This window comes from Eremomyces bilateralis, assembly GCF_010015585.1.
Source record: "Eremomyces bilateralis CBS 781.70 unplaced genomic scaffold P152scaffold_41, whole genome shotgun sequence".
Lineage (NCBI taxonomy): Eukaryota > Fungi > Ascomycota > Dothideomycetes > Eremomycetales > Eremomycetaceae > Eremomyces > Eremomyces bilateralis.
The window spans coordinates 100,732-116,575 of NW_022985107.1; the positions used below are offsets into that span (position 1 = coordinate 100,732).

Sequence of the window (15,844 nt, forward strand, 5' to 3'; positions counted from 1 at the left end):
CTATTATCAGGGGTGCTTCGGAGCGGAAATTCCTTTGATTTCACCCCTTTGGCTCCGGCAAGCACGTAAGATGTAAGATATTTTTGCGAGCCTATTTTCAGCCTCGACGCTAAGGGAGTCTTCGACTATACGATTACCCATGGCCGGACACCGCTGCCGTGGGCCGCGGATAATGGACACGGGGCCATGGTCAAGGTGCTACTCAAGATCAGGAAAGTTGACGTCTACTCAAAGGATGAGATCTATGGCCAGACGCTGCTGTCGTGGGCCGCAGAGAATGGGCATGAGGCCGTCGCTCAACTACTCAGCGACGCTAAAAGAACTGAATTTCATTCGAAGGATTCATTTTAGAAACCCTGTGTCAGGGATTGAATCAAATGGATCGGGAGCTTTTTTTCGTCAACCGATTTAAAGAAGAGTCAAACTCAGCGACGCCTGAAGTTCAAGCATCTGTCCACCGTTCCTCTCTGTATGGCGAGTAATTTCTGGCATTCTCTTCGACTGGTTGCTAGGTCGGTACTTCACCGCATCTATGCACCGCTCTGGGTTGGGATGATAAAGGAACCGAATTATAGAGTGGATTGAGCGACTGACTATACGAACACAAAGCTCCGATCTTCTACAAGGGCCTGACCCACTTCCTATGACCTTACCCCTCAAGGTCACATGCAGTACCTTGGGTAATTGGAAAAGTGAGTAGATGAAGGGTTAGACTGGGTATTCCAGGGCTCCAGGGTGTATCGCAAGTGAGAATAGGAAGTCTGCCATGCTCATGGTTTCCAGCGCGTCGCTTCCCCGATATCGACGGTCACGTTTTCCATCCAGACACCGAACGCCACGGGCTTCACGCTGGTGGGCCACCATTTCGTCGCCTCACGGTTTGCCTGGTCATCCGCAGGTGGATGAACCTCGACCCAAGCACCACGCGTACGACCGGTCGAGCTTCCAATACCGTACTCGGCCCAGGTATCCGTGCCAACAAGGTAGTCCGCTTCGCCACTGGGGATGGGAGGTTGGGTGAGCGATATGGAGACCGGGAGGTATCGACTCGAAAAGGGTACGGCGGGAAAGCGCCGGAAGGGCTTTAGGGTCACGGAGAAGAACGACTCCGTTGCAGATTCCGATGGAGGAAACACTGCGACATGCAAAGACTCCGGAGGTTTCGAGCCGGTCTTGGTCGCGGGAGCGGAGAAGGCGAAGCGGGCGAGATGTTTGGGGATATTCCAGTTGGTGCGACCTGGTCTCGTCAGCCATTCGCTCCTTAGCCCCAGCACGGCGCATACCATTGTATGTGGTCTCCTTCTGGTTCACATAGATGCGGGCGATCCTTCGTTTACTGCCGTGACCCGGGACCTGGTAACTTCCAGGCACGATCATGAGCTCGTCGTATGGGCCTGGTGTAGCGTAAGCATCTGACCCAGTGTGGAAATGGACGTTGACTCACCGACTGGAGTCTCGGTATATCGCACGATGAGGATAGCCCCCAAACCTCCCCGGTGTTTTCCTGATCGGGCTGGATCGGAGAATGCTTCGGAGGATGCTTCCAGAGGGTCATATATGCCATCTGGCAACGTCTTGGGTAATCGTACCATCAACAGATACGATTCGGATCGAAGCTTCCATGGCGCAGGTGCCGACGGAAAGGGAGTGATTTGAGCCATGGTTGGTTAGTGTAGCGATAGAGAGGCATGCAGCAGTCATGTCAATGATGATACCGATGCCATTGAGGGCATGCCTTGAAATCCATGACTTAGGAGATATGCCGTCATCCTGGTGGTCTGCGCCTTCCACATGCTCGGGGTGTGCATCCTATTGTTGTCGGCATGCTCGGGCCGAACGTGTCTTCAGATTCGCGACCGAAAGTCACACCACCTCATGAATTACCTGCACTGCTGAGGATATAATCAGGCCATACCGCCATACAAGTTTGGAGTCATGTTGTGACGGCAATCAAAGATTCGAAGTGATCGTCATTCCGTCATGACTGGCGGGTGGTGGCCGCTAGGGTGATTCGCATCTTGCATATTACGGGAATAACGGCCATAACAATAAATAGTTAATAGTTAATTCCTGGATCTATTGCGATGATGCGAATCATGTGATTGATGGCTCAACACGAGTCAAGTGAGAGTGCGGAATACAACAACAGCAACAAATTCACGAGTCATACTCGAGTCGCAATCAATTGCCTCGTGACTTGAACTCTCTTTCGTCCCCCATTACAATAGGTACACTGCACTGATACAGGTTTCAAGTTTCAATCAGCCCACCGGTTGCGTATATCGTCGGATCCTGCGACGAAGACAATCTCCAGTACTGTCCCCCACGCTTAGACTAGCAATATCATTCAGCGTTGTGGCTGCAACGGCTCAACTGTAATTGAAAGTCATCAACGATCGACACCCTGTCCCGATTCAATACCTATCTAGCCGACGCCATACCACCCAATCCCCATCCATGATCTATCTGCGGTACTTGGTTCGCCGCCGCGTGTCGTACCATAACCCGTGCTGACGGGATCCTGTGGATGTGGATCCCATCGGGCCTATCCCGTCGTTCCTATTGGATCTCATTCCCCCGCCAACGCTAACCGCACCATGGGGAAGAGGAACAGAGGATCCGAGATCATGGGAGAAATCACAGGTGCCGGTCCAGGACCTAGGAGTGGAGAGCAGCGACGATCAAATCTTCGCCCAATGGATTTGGTGCCATTTTTCAGCGCCGGTGTCGACGTTGGCAGCAGTGAAGCGGTAGAACCTGGAAGGTAGGCGATGATCATCATGCAGAGTCCTGAGTTGGTCGAGCTCGCGTGGCCCTGGAGTCCCGAACATTACCGTGGAGCAGCATCCTCAAGTTACGGGTCGAGGTATAAAGTGAGTTGATAGCCACATATCTTGGCCATTATTTCCCCACTTCAAATCTTTTGCTTCCTGTCCAGTATGAATACCACTGCGGTTCCTGGGACGATCCAGCTCGTTGGGGTGGGCCACGATCAAGGCGGAGCGGCCATCGTCCTTCACCCCCAACCCACGTCGGACCCCCAAGATCCTTTGAATTGGAAACCATGGCGCAAAGGCCTCGCCGTCGCGTCCGCCTATCTGTACACCATCGCCATCGGGATCGCCACGGCGGTTCAGTACTCGGTGTTAACGAATATCGAGGACGACACCGGAATCACGCTCGCGCAATTGAATACCGGAACAGGTGGGACCTTCGGGGCGACATCCCACGACCCGTGGCTGACGAAATGAAGGGCTCATGTTTTTGTTTTTGGGGTGGGGTAATCTGATATGGCAGCCCATCGCTCTCGTCTACGGTCGCCGCGGGGTGTACATCATCTCTTGTGTCCTCGCCATCGGGCCCATGATCTGGACGGCGTACTCGTCGTCTGTCGGCGAGTGGTACGCCCATCGCATCCTGATCGGCATCTGCGCGGCTCCGGTCGAGTCGTTGCCGGAAGTGACGATCCCGGATCTCTTCTTTGCGCACGAACGTGGCACCTATATGGGCGTTTATGCCTTCATGCTCTTCGGCGCCAATTTTCTGGCCCCGTTCTTTTCCGGCTTCATCCTGGATGCGATGGGTTGGAGCGCCGTGATGTGGTTTGGAGCCATCGTTCTAGCGGTCACGGCCGTCCTCATGTTCTTCTGCATGGAAGAAACCATGTACTTCCGCCAGACCTTCGAGGGGGTCTCGGTCGACCGTGGACCCGCGGACACGGAGAAAGTCAAAGGTGCCGACGAGCCCACCCTCGCCATGAACAGTGATGCGAGCAGGGTGTCCACGGTGGAGCCGTCGTATCGCCCGGAGCGCAGCTATCTCCAGAAACTTCACCTCTTCGTCGCTTGGCCCGAGCGCCCCTCCAACAAGCAGCTGCTCACCATGGCCTGGCGTCCGCTGGTGATCTTTTTCCAGTTCCCCAACGTCACCTGGGCGGGATTCCTGTACGGCACGAACCTGTCGTGGTACAACGTTCTCAACGCCACCATGTCGCTAGTTCTGGGTGGCGCGCCGTATAATTTCAGTGCGAGTATGGTCGGGACGGCCTATCTCTCGCCCTTCGTCGGGGCGTCGCTGGCATCGGTGTGGGCCGGCTGGGTCGGCGACAAGGTGGCGCTTCGACTCGCTCGACGGAACAGCGGGATCCGCGAACCCGAACACCGGCTGTGGACGCTCCTCGTCTCCGGCATCATCGCCACCGGGGGCCTCATTTTGTGGGGTGTGGGTGCAGCAGAGGGCGTACACTTCATGGGTAGGTCGAACACACCACCTCGATGGCATTGTAGCTCACCGCGTACCAGGGTTGATTTTCGGAACGGGAATGCTCACGTTCGGGGTGGTGTGCGGCGGCTCGACGGCCCTTTCCTACGCGACGGATTGCTTCAAAGATCTCACCGGAGAGACCATGGTCACCGTCATCATCATCCGCAACACGCTCGGATTTGGGTTTTCGTATGCTATCACACCCTGGATCGAAAACCAGGGGATGCTGAAATGCTTCGTCGCGGTCGGTATGGTATCATTGACCTGCACAGGATCGTTTCTGCTAATGGTCCCCTTCGGCAAGCGACTGCGAATATATTCTGCAAAGACATACTACGCGTATGCTGCAACCACGTTGGGAGCGCACTAAGGCGACTGCATGCGGCGTGGGGACCAACCGCGGGAAAGCTGGGGTCAATTTGCTCCGGGTGCTCCTCGCATATGGCGCTCGTCCCATTTCTTGTTCATAACCGATTATACCCGTTAGACTTGCAACGAATCGAACACGTGATGAGAAGAGCTAGAACTTGTACATCACGAAGACTAACTAGTCTTAAACGAATAGATTATTCAGATTCCCTTCACATGGCGTCCAAGTTACATTCGAATGCAAGGTCAGGAAAACGGCTTATCCAGTATGTCATTCTGCCAAAATCCAACAATTCCATGGAAGCCAGAATATTCTTGCAAGTCCCACGTACCTGAGAGCCCGTCGAAAGTTGCGATTAATGAGGTGGTTCCAAAAGCAAACTGGGTGAGTTCCAGATGATTCTGGAGAGTCCAGTAGAAGAGCCCGAAGAAGATCCATGAGACGCACCAGGCGACATGAATGACCCCAATGTCCGTATGGTTGGAATGTGCAGCCTGCTGCGGTTGAAGTGTTGTGCCAGCGTATGAACATCTGGATAAGGTTGAGAGCTGTGCACTAACGACGCAATCATGAACAGGAAGAGAAGCAATGCCTAGTCAATTTGCTCTAGAGTGTCAAGTAGTATTCAGAGGATAGGCAGAATGTGATCGGATATTCCGTCTCTCCCCAATTTTAGACGAGTAGACCTGAGAGATGCCGGAGTCATAATCCAGATAACGGGCAAAGAAAGAAAGCGAACTTGTACTGGTGACTGAACGTAGAGTAGTTGACTCAATTGATGACAAGAAACCAATATTTGAATAGCTTCAGTGAGTGACAAGTTCTCGTTGGACATTGATCATCGGGCTTGTTGGTCAGGTCGGGAAGTTGCTAAATGAAAACCAAGCAGGACGCGAGCGCGCCACGTATCTGCATGTCTAAACGCATAATCAGGATACTTCCGGCACGATTGCATAATTACTACCTGTAGCTGACGACAATAGACAGGAAAGAGAAGCGAGGAAGAGAGGGACATGGACATGACGCGGGCGATATTCACCTCACCTTGCAGCCGGGATTTAGCCGGCTGGTGTGGAAAATCCGCTGCTTGTCATCGTGGAGGGCGGAGTTTAAACTTTCATTCAATAAGTCGTCCACCTTTCGAATCGACAACTCAAGTCGTGGATTCAAATCGTGATATCTCCAATGTCACACCGTCGAGCAGGTTTCAAGGTCGGGCCCGACAATCTACCCGATGGAGTCCACAAACGGAAAGGCAAGAGATGATCGAGTTCCGTCCACGCATCGTTGCTAACCGTTTCACAGTTCAAGCCATAAAACGGAAGTTGATCGAACGATCCAAGATCAAACGACAGTTCTTCAAGTCCCAGGCAAATGCCGAGCCACAACCTCCGACTATTCCGTCGTATTCTCCCGAGCCATCGCCGGGGAGCGGACACGAGATTGATCCGGCCCCCTTACATCCAGACCGACAGCGATTGCTGGATGGGTCATCTGGGCCCTCTCAGCGCGCGAAGGAGCCGAACTCAGTTGCTGAACCACCGGCCATGTCTCGCAAGGATCGCGAACAGGAGAAACAGAAGAAGTTGCAAGATCGTGCTCGCCACCAGAAAGCCATGCTGAAAGCACGCGGTGGCATCCATAGCGTCGATCGTCGACAGAAGAAACTCGGGAAGGAGGCGCCGTTATTGCTGGAAAAGGCAAGGCGGCTAATGAACAGCGGATGAAAGGACAGACGTCTCTCAGACTCCATTCCGTTGTCCAGCCGTCTCATGGGCATTTTCTACAAGATCTCGCGCTTGGTAACACGCTGCGCGGCGAGCCAGTGGACCCGCCGCGACCACCGCCTCGTGGCCGTGCCAGACTTATTGAGTGTGACGGAAGCCACAGGCTGTGTAACGGGCGGCTTCCGGGATGGCTCTCATCGTCCACGCATGTTCTAGCCGATCAACCCTTTCGGTGCGATGCGACGTGGGAGCGCCCATAGCCAGACAAGCATCGTGTCGAGGCGCATGTCATGACTTTGTCGAAGAATATGCTAGGTAGACACGACACAGGAGGGGAATGGACTCGTCGTCCACGGGACACTTATCATGTCATTCACCACAACTAGTCGCTCACAATTTCTGTATGTATACAATCGATGACCGGTGGGATACACGGGAATGTGGAATTGATTCCGGTCGAGGTGTTATTTATCCCTATGGCGGGTTTTGATCTGCTTGTCTTCAGCAAACCCACTCTCTGGCAGCCGAGACTTTCATACCTGGGGTCTCTGCTGCTGCCTAATTCTGGTATGTATTGTCTGGTATCGTCTTTCGGTGCAGTACCAGACTGGCGACGGTGGCGCAGCAATCACGTGATATGCGCCACAATCCATGTATTACCTAATCATCTAATCAGCCTGTGTGTTCAGCCGCCTCAGCAATCAGCACCACATGCAGAAATCATCATCATACAAGTATCATATCCTGGAGACTGGAGCACCTTGCTGTAACTTACTCGCTGCATCAGGACTGGACAGAACAAGGCATGGTTCCAATTTCCATTCGGTTTCTTTATCTTCCTCGCCACATCTCTCCAGCCTCAGTGGCACCGTTCATGCCTCAGGAACCAACCTGCCTTCAGTCATGGGCCACCACGTCTTGACCAATCAAGGGCATGACGGCATCACTCCATTCTATGCTTCGCCATGCCCCCCACACCACTCATCTTACCTGCCCGACTCATACATTCGACGAACGCCTGCCCGAGAAGGAAACGGTCCCCTAGATGCTTCCGTCGAGTCTCAAAGAATCCTTGGTCCCCGTGTCCGAGCCGAGAGTCGACAATTGCCCCGGATGATTGAACGGCGAAGGCCACGATACCACGATGCCCATCCTCAAAGATGACTCCTCCCGCCCGCCCTTCGACCACCCGGCCGACGTTCGCTCTCCTGAGCAACGCCGGGACCATGAACCAGGACGACGTGTCGAAGCCTCCCCGGAGTTCGGCTTATTACAACCCTCCATCTCCCGGGAGCAGCTGATCCTTCGAATCAAGGAAGGAAATCATTATACGGGATGGCCTGCCGGTGAGGTAGGATCGCCAGCTTGCCGTGACTGCCCGTCGGAGTTCCTGCTGAATCGAAATATAGACACGGTCGAGAACCCCGTCGCTGGGATCGCCCTCGAGACGTCCACCGAGCCCACGTCTGCTGCCGCCCTTCCAACCAGGTATCCAGACCCCCGATGCCAGCCCTGACCCGATGACGAGCAACCACGCGGCAGGACTGGAGATACAACGGCCTCGTTCTGCTTTTCATTCGGGAGATTTTCGTGACCGATCCCCTGCCGATACGCCCTCGGACAACCCGGAGCCCTTGGCTTCACGCCCGGGGAGTGGCGATGGGACACCACGGTTGCCCGCAAAGGCCGATCCCATCGTGTACGAGAAGCGTCCGGTACGCTCCCGAGCCGTTTCCAATGCCTCGACCACCAGCTTGCTCTTCATGCCACCGACAAGTCCACTAGCCAAACAGTCCACCTCCGACGGGTCACGCTCCGATGTTGAGGCCGCCTCCCGCCGCCATACGCTATCTCCTTTCGCTTTCAGGGGATTGTTCTCATCATCGCCTCTCAACGTGTCTGATCGGAACGATCCGACCCACCCATCTCAATCCTACCGATCGAGTTTGCAGCATATTTCCCGCTTCATCCCCCAAACTCCGAGCTCTCGTCGTCCGTCGTTATCGTCGGACAGTCCCCCTTTGCACCATGCCCCCCTGGTCGGCTCGTACGAGGAGTCCATTTTGCGGGGTCGCATGTCCACCACTCCCTCACGACCATTGAACTTCGTCGCTCAAATCGGCGTCTTGGGGCGTGGGGAATGCAAACCCAGCTTACAATGCCCACCACACGTGATGGTGGGATTTCCTGCCGTATTCTACAGTTACAATGGCGGTACCCGGATCGCGGATAGTCAGCCGAGCCCATATGTCGGCCTGATCGACCTCGAGGGCACGGCATCGGAGCGATCGAAGCGGCGCCGCTCGCCAGAGGAGCGACGTGCGAGGAAACAGAAGCGACTGAGACGGCTACGATGCGATGCGGAGGCGAAGGACTCCAGTCCGCTAGCACCCACCGGTCGCCAAGGAGGCGGTGATAGGGCCCCGCTCGAACCGCGCTCCCGATCCGGCTCGCCTGTGCCGCGGTCGATCCGAGCCAGCGGTGCGCAGCGACCGGGCGAAACCGTGGGCCCCATCACAACGCCCGTTGGTGGATACCGGATTCCCCCTCAGGGCCATCTTCAAATCATCATCAAAAATCCCCACAAGACCGCCGTCAAGCTTTTCCGGGTCCCATACGATGTCTCGGACATGCCGGTTGGGACCAAGACTTTTGTCCGTCAACGAAGCTTCGTGGAGAGCACGGAAGCCTGGGAGCCTGGAATGGGCGGGATGAACGCCACACAGTCGGCGTCGAGAGCCCCGCTGCGTTACCTGGTGCACTTGAACATCTGCTGCACGGCACCGAAACGACATTGGCTGTACGGAGACATTCGAGTCGTGTTCGCGAACCGTGTCCCGGATGGGAAAGAGAGCTTGCGATGCGAAACACAGGTTCCGGAGCCGAGGTGGAGTGCCTACCGTCCAACAGTCCGGCCGAACGCTCGGCCAACCAACCAAGGCCAGCCGTTCGGCGCCCTTGCCTCGGAAACCAAAGATACACGTCATTCCGTCGCTTGGTCGCCGCGGTTCAAACAATTCGGCCACCTGGAATCGGACCACCTCGACAAGGTCGACGGGCTACAAGGTCTGCACGCTAGGAGCAGAAAACTTCCACAGAACGACACATTTACGGCGCAACCGCCCGGAAGAATCCACGATATGAGCGCGGAGGACCGTGCGAAGACGCAGGCGGAGGTACAGGCCAAGTTCGAGGAGACATATGCCCGAGCAGAGGCAAAGGAGCGGATGAACCGCTTGGGACGGGGCGAGGAGTTTCTCACCAGACTTCACGGATATGGGATGTCCCGGCCTCATTGATACGGTTGTTAGGGGTTGGATCCTGTGTAATCAGCATGACGGTATTTAGGTGCATCGTTTAGGTTGGCGATTATTGTTCTGATAGATACCCTTGTCGATGAATCAAGTATATATGCATTGCCATCCTCCCATCTCACGCTGATTTGGAACGCTCTCGGTCCTCATGGTCGATGCTGTCCTGGCATGGAGGGTTCGTCCCTTCGGCTCGAATCCGATGACTGGTCAGCCGTCAGGGGCCGGAATCCGGGAATCGGCCAAGGATGGTGACATCACCGATTGCCCGAACATCATCCGTATCCGACTGAACACCTCGGTTGTGTTCCGCATTCCGTGTTGTCACCAACTCCGTCGTTGAGCCGCGATGATAGAGATGTCGTCCTACAAGATCCTACGTATTGACGATTTCGGTTGAGCTCGAGCGCATTGATTCCATCCACTACTCAACCATGCCGTCCGCCATTGTCATCCGCAAGATCGAAGGGAAGCCAGGAAAGGTCTACTATCCATTGGAGCGTATCACGCTCCCGTCTCCCGCGCCCAAACCCGATGAGGTCGTCGTTCGCCTTCATGCCGCGGCGTTGAACCATCGAGATCTCTTCCTCCGCCAGCATCTGTACCCGGGCATCGCCTTCGGCGTCCCGCTGCTCGCCGATGGCTCCGGCGTCGTCGTCGCGACCGGTTCCAACCCCGAGGCGAAGCGATGGCTCCACAAACGCGTCGTCTTGAACCCCGGCACGGGTTGGGAGTCGCATCCGGACGGCCCCGAGGACCCCTCGGGATATGCCATCCTTGGTGGGACACGCATGAACCCGGTCGGGACGTTGGCCGAGGTGGCTACGGTGCGACACGGCGAAGTCGAGGAAATTCCACCGCATCTGAGCGACCACGAGGCCGCCGCCCTACCATTGACAGGCCTCACAGCCTGGCGAGCGGTGGTCACCAAGAGCGGAAACGCAATGGAGGGACGCAACATCCTCGTGACTGGCATTGGTGGAGGGGTCGCCATCATGGCGCTACTCTTCGCCGTCGCCAAAGGCTGCCGAGTCTATGTCACCAGCGGAAGCGAAGAGAAGATCGAAAAGGCGAAGAAGCTGGGCGCCGTGGGCGGAGTGAACTACAAGGAGGCCGGCTGGGACAAGAAGCTGCAGGCAATGCTTCCGAAGGAGCGGAAAGTGCTGGACGCCATCATCGATGGAGCGGGAGCCGACATTGTCGAGAAGGGAGCGAAGCTCCTCAAGGTAAGTTCCGATCGGCACCGAACCGCCCCGTACTAACTGGATCAGGCTGGCGGTGTCATCTCCATCTACGGCATGACCGTGTCACCCAAGATGCCGTTCCTGATGCCGGCGGTGCTCAAGAACATTGAGGTTCGAGGCTCAACCATGGGCTCACGCAAGGAGTTTGCCGAGATGATGCAGTTTGTGAAAGACCACGGCCTGCAGCCAGTGGTATCTCGAGTTTCCAAGGGTGGCCTGGACAACCTGGAGGGCATTGATGGCCTATTTGAGGACATGAAAAAGGGAAGTCAATTTGGCAAGTTGGTGGTTGAGATCGTGAAGGATGGCGACTCAAGCAAACTCTAACCTTCCTCATACACCGCTCTATGATGAAGTGGGATTATGTGAACGATGCGCATGCGCATCGGGATTGAACGCCATATTGCCTTGGCTGTACACAACAATAGCCAGCATGCCTTCTCTTTCACATACTTGGGAAGGAAGTGATTGGATAGGAGATGTTCGGTAGAGGCGCGAGACATACGAGCATGCATTCGGCATACGTTTTAGACTTCGCAATGAAACGAAGGGGTGTTGGACAGCACGAAAGCCAGTCCGCCAGGACGACCTAATTCATCCACTCATAAGTGATCAGCTCCTCCCTCCATGGATGATATGAATCCATTTGATATCTCTAGCAGTCAATGATGCCCAGAACTGCTGCGATCAGTAAATCTTTGATTGCTCGAATCCCCAATCAATCCCTGCAACAGTAAGTGTTCCACGCCTGAAAACAAGATGCAAAATGCAAGGCAATCCGCGAGAGGGTATCCCTCACGGCCGATATACCGTGTCTCTTCCGGTCCAGGTGCATAGCATCCTGGAAACATCAGTGATGGAGGAATTGAGACGAATAGAGATGGACTGCGCATGTGGACGTCGACCAAGAAGTCGAGGGCCTGGTCTCAGTTCCTGCTAATGATTGATAAATAAACTCGCCGCCAACTGCATGTTCGTTGCTCCTGCAGCAATTGGAGGAGATTAGGAAACCGAAGAAGGATTTGAACTGGCTGGCCACGCGAGGATAATATCTCTAAGTCTCAACTCTCAATTCCGTCAACTGTGCCTGGTAGACCGTTTTGAAACTGGCAATCATCCAATCAGTCGCTCCAGTGCAAAGTGCACAAGTCTGGCCATGATTGATTTCTTGAAAACAGAGCAGGCAGATACGAGGCCCACGTAGCAAACTGGGGGACGAATCAAATTTCTCTCCATGACCCTTACTCCTTAGCTGCCAATGACATAGCTTGCTCGCGTGGCTTCATAGCTTCAGGAGACGGCCGCAATCCGCATGGAACGATCGCTCCAGAACTTTGGGCTCTCTTGCCGGGAATTTGAGAATTTGAGGCCGGTTCTCTCCTTCACATCTGCGGCTCCTCAGCTGTACTATGTAAATTACTATAACTATTTAACTTAGTCGAGCTTACTTTTTGGGGGCGATCAAACGACATCCGCGTGTCCTACATCTATGGAATCGGCGTCCGCGAACGCAAAGAACACTGCCAAAGCCCAGACTATCCTTTTCAAGCTCCAACGTCGTTCATTTTCGACAGCCAAAACGGATCACGTCCTTACATCGTTCCCCAACAAGCGACCCGGAAGCTCTGAGTGGAGAGAATTGTACAGCATGGCTCAAGATCGGCCAGGAAACTAATATGCCCTGAACTGTGGACAAAACTGGACCAGCTCCGAGAGTTCGGCAACGGACTACCGGACATAAGTAAGTTGAGTTATCCCCTAACTATCCAACTGATGTTTAGGCTTCGAAAAACGGTAAAGATTGAGTTCATATTAATACTCTACTACATAATACATATGGAGTCGCTCGCCACCAAGTACCGGTCCGCATCATATTGCCGGAATCGTGTTCCCACCCCAGTCATTCCAATTCGAGCTTCGGTCAATGAGCAAGGGACTTCCATGCGTTCTACGGCTGTACAGACTACAGACTCTGGGTTCGTGAATCCTCACACATCCTGCTTGTCAGGGGAACATGCAGAAATTTCTTGCCTCAATAGGATCTCACTCTGCTCAGACCGATTTGATGTAAGCAAGATAAATACAACAGAATGGACCATTGTCGCACGTGATGTGCTAAAATGGTTGGGGTGAGGTGCTGTTGTTCCAGCAGCGAAGTTGTTTTATTGTGTGTTGTGTGTAAGTTGTGTGTAAGTTGTTTTTTCTAGCTGAATGCCTGGTCCCCCGGCCCTACAGATATACGAGAGTCACGGCAAGATTATTAATGCAGTTTGTAGCCTTGGACTCCTAGAGCTCATGCCTTGGCCTGCGACAACCATTGATGAGAATACGTCAACATTATTACTCAGCAGAGGTTGGCTTCTGAACAAAATCTTCAGTCAACCCGGAACTCCGAGTGCAAATTTTAGACGCTGTTACAGATCGCCCGTTCACTCCGAATTAGCTATTCATGAGGCAAGACCACTTCCTACGTACTCCAAACTGATTGATGTAATCTACTCAAGAAGCCATGGAGAAACCTAGATGCTCTCGATGCGAAAAGTACTTCAGCAAAAGTAAGTAGTCGGCTACACTCTTCGGTCGTAAGGATTTAATCCAACTCGGCAGCGTCATCCCTGGTTCGACACATCAGAAACAGGAAATGCGAGAAAGGGTCAGTCGTTATTCGCCAGAAATCCTGTCAGAAATGTTCGGATTCGAAAACGAAATGTGATTTACGGAAACCAACATGCAGTCGTTGTTCGCTGAGAAGCCTCACCTGCCAATACCCCGGTTCCGACGATGCAAGCTCTAACAACTCCTCGGACCCCCGTGACGCTCCCCACTATAGACCCCCAATAGCGAGGACGGATGTAGTGGGTTTGGATGCTTCCACTCAAGCCACTCCTCTGGATCAATTGTCGGACGATGCTTTGCTATCCGCTAATTCCAGAACGCCGACGCAAAGAGCATCCGACAATAACATATCCAACACGTTTGATGTTGTGCGGGGAACAATGCACGACTTCGATGATTTCTATGTGTCGTGGATAACCGGTACTTCCATCCCAGACCCAACTTCCCAGCCGGATCTCGCCTTGATTCCATCGACGGCGACCACGCCAGTTCTGGCCACCCACAGCATGCATACCTTGTTTCGTTGTCTGCGAACATGGCCACGTATGATAGCGAAGGGCATCTTCGCCCCGCCAATTATCCACGATACAGTGACATCCGAACGTCTTATGCCAGCATCTTTAGCCAGATGCTATACCTTGACCAAGATGTGGGATGGACAGTGTCCTGGAACAAGCTCCATGGTACTAGAAGCTGTTAAAAAAGAAATGCAAACTCTGATCGATACAGTAAAGTTGCTCCGTTTCCATGTCCGATTGTTCTAACCTGACATATTAGTATCAATCCCTTACGGAAGACACTCTCGTCCCAGCTATCCAAGCCCTCGTCATTTACACCATTCTTTTGCTCTTTCCTACCAAATCCCAACGCTCTGTCTCGTTGCTCCCCGAGTCCCTGTTCCGTGATCTCAGGAACATTGTCTACCACACCATCGGCACTGGTCTTACCTTACCAGAAGAATACGCTCACGAGCGTCCTACCTGGTCGTCTTGGATTCGCGTTTCATCCAAACGTCGTGCGGTATTCGCTTTGTATCTGATACACTGGGCTTACTCGGTTTACCATTGCTTGCCGAGCTACGACTGTCAAGATTTGGGTATAATGCCGGCGCCAGCGGCGAAGTATCTTTGGCATGCAACAAACCAGGAGGAATGGGAAAAGCTCTACTTGAAGTGGCTAGTGATATGGGATGGGAAGCAATATATGCAATGGGAGTACTTTACCATTCAATCTGGAGTGGGTCTGGATGGACGAGCTCAGCTATGGTTAGAAGACGCCGATGAATTTGGTATCATGTTCATGGGCATTGGTAAGTCAACTTTCCTCGATCTCATGACAGCTTGGGAACCAAACTAATGCCGGCTGGTTGTAGTCAATGCTACTGATAGAGAACCCATATTTGAAGTTGAGCATCTGCCTTAAGGCATTACGGAACATTTTGGTCGAAAACATATCCACCTCCCACTCATCTTTGTCTCTATATCAACAAGGTCAAGGTATTGCCCAATGATAGCCTTCATCGTACCCTCAAATGTCGCAAACTTCCAACCAAAGCCTTATCGGTGTCTCAAGAATCGACTCTCCACTTCATCGTTGGCAATGTTCCACCTAGTGACTGTCATGGGCCCAAACCACGAAGGATTTGGTAAGCTGGTAACGCTGTTGAATTGCTAAAGAGAGAAGGAGAAGATCTCTCTCACTGCGATCTGCTATTTACATCTGTAGGCAAACGGCCTACCCATCCCTTCTGCCTTAGGCCGCAAGGCCACAACACACAGACTGGGCGAAGCCCAAGACTGTCACAGTGACAACTCTTTGCTTCCCACTCGGTCCGGGAAATATTTCTTAGCCACTTCATTCATGGAAATTGGAATCCCACTCTATACCTTCCGGCGACTCGGCAGAAAGAGTATAATCAATGTTCCCCGGAATAGACGACTTGATGGCCTCGACGTGCGCTCTCGCTACATCGGCTACATCGACTGGAATGCCAAGCATGGGATCAGTTTGTTTTTCTCCGAGGACCGGCGACATTCTCAAAGCCCATTGAGGCGTATTATTGTTCAGATCCGTTGTGATCGATGCACGATCATCTGGGCCAATAACCACACCAGTGAGCATTTGAATTGTCACGAATTACGGTTTAAGGGTCTCCACAAAATCACGAACACCGGTCCAGTATCCTTCAAAGGGATGTGAGACTGAATGACTGGGGTTGTGTTGTGAAGACGACAAAAGTAGAAGACTGATTATATTGATTGATTTCTATGGAGCCTAACTAGTTGGGGATGTCTAGATACAGATGGTTGATCA

At 53.3% G+C, this 15,844-nt stretch overlaps 7 protein-coding genes across 7 annotated transcripts; 6 read left to right on the forward strand and 1 right to left on the reverse strand.

Annotated features, from left to right (window-relative positions):
- Positions 1-380: 380 nt before the first annotated feature.
- Positions 381-2,022, reverse strand: P152DRAFT_462832 (uncharacterized protein). The gene is made up of 3 exons (XM_033680422.1): positions 1,445-2,022; positions 1,284-1,394; positions 381-1,237 (listed from the first exon to the last, which is right to left on the reverse strand). The coding sequence occupies exons 1-3, from the start codon at positions 1,659-1,661 to the stop codon at positions 771-773; spliced, it is 795 nt and encodes a 264-aa protein (XP_033529809.1). The 5' UTR covers positions 1,662-2,022; the 3' UTR covers positions 381-770.
- A 917-nt stretch (positions 2,023-2,939) lies between these two features.
- On the forward strand, positions 2,940-4,633 carry P152DRAFT_406047 (major facilitator superfamily protein; the record flags this gene model as incomplete). The annotated part of the gene is made up of 3 exons (XM_033676850.1): positions 2,940-3,204; positions 3,254-4,252; positions 4,302-4,633. 3 exons carry the CDS (start codon positions 2,940-2,942, stop codon positions 4,631-4,633), a joined length of 1,596 nt encoding a protein of 531 aa, XP_033529810.1.
- A 1,171-nt stretch (positions 4,634-5,804) lies between these two features.
- On the forward strand, positions 5,805-6,360 carry P152DRAFT_444403 (uncharacterized protein; the record flags this gene model as incomplete). The annotated part of the gene is made up of 2 exons (XM_033677805.1): positions 5,805-5,872; positions 5,905-6,360. Exons 1-2 carry the CDS (start codon positions 5,819-5,821, stop codon positions 6,358-6,360), a joined length of 510 nt encoding a protein of 169 aa, XP_033529811.1. The 5' UTR covers positions 5,805-5,818.
- Positions 6,361-7,702: 1,342 nt separating this feature from the next.
- On the forward strand, positions 7,703-9,801 carry P152DRAFT_254874 (uncharacterized protein). The gene has a single exon (XM_033674733.1). It carries the CDS (start codon positions 7,881-7,883, stop codon positions 9,657-9,659), a length of 1,779 nt encoding a protein of 592 aa, XP_033529812.1. The 5' UTR covers positions 7,703-7,880; the 3' UTR covers positions 9,660-9,801.
- A 250-nt stretch (positions 9,802-10,051) lies between these two features.
- On the forward strand, positions 10,052-11,515 carry P152DRAFT_462836 (NAD(P)-binding protein). The gene is made up of 2 exons (XM_033680423.1): positions 10,052-10,897; positions 10,943-11,515. Exons 1-2 carry the CDS (start codon positions 10,106-10,108, stop codon positions 11,240-11,242), a joined length of 1,092 nt encoding a protein of 363 aa, XP_033529813.1. The 5' UTR covers positions 10,052-10,105; the 3' UTR covers positions 11,243-11,515.
- Positions 11,516-12,738: 1,223 nt separating this feature from the next.
- P152DRAFT_462837 (uncharacterized protein) lies at positions 12,739-13,104 on the forward strand. The gene has a single exon (XM_033680424.1). The coding sequence runs from the start codon at positions 12,752-12,754 to the stop codon at positions 13,046-13,048; it is 297 nt and encodes a 98-aa protein (XP_033529814.1). The 5' UTR covers positions 12,739-12,751; the 3' UTR covers positions 13,049-13,104.
- A 125-nt stretch (positions 13,105-13,229) lies between these two features.
- P152DRAFT_462838 (uncharacterized protein) lies at positions 13,230-15,192 on the forward strand. The gene is made up of 4 exons (XM_033680425.1): positions 13,230-13,470; positions 13,523-14,259; positions 14,309-14,840; positions 14,904-15,192. Exons 1-4 carry the CDS (start codon positions 13,425-13,427, stop codon positions 14,951-14,953), a joined length of 1,365 nt encoding a protein of 454 aa, XP_033529815.1. The 5' UTR covers positions 13,230-13,424; the 3' UTR covers positions 14,954-15,192.
- Positions 15,193-15,844: the final 652 nt, after the last annotated feature.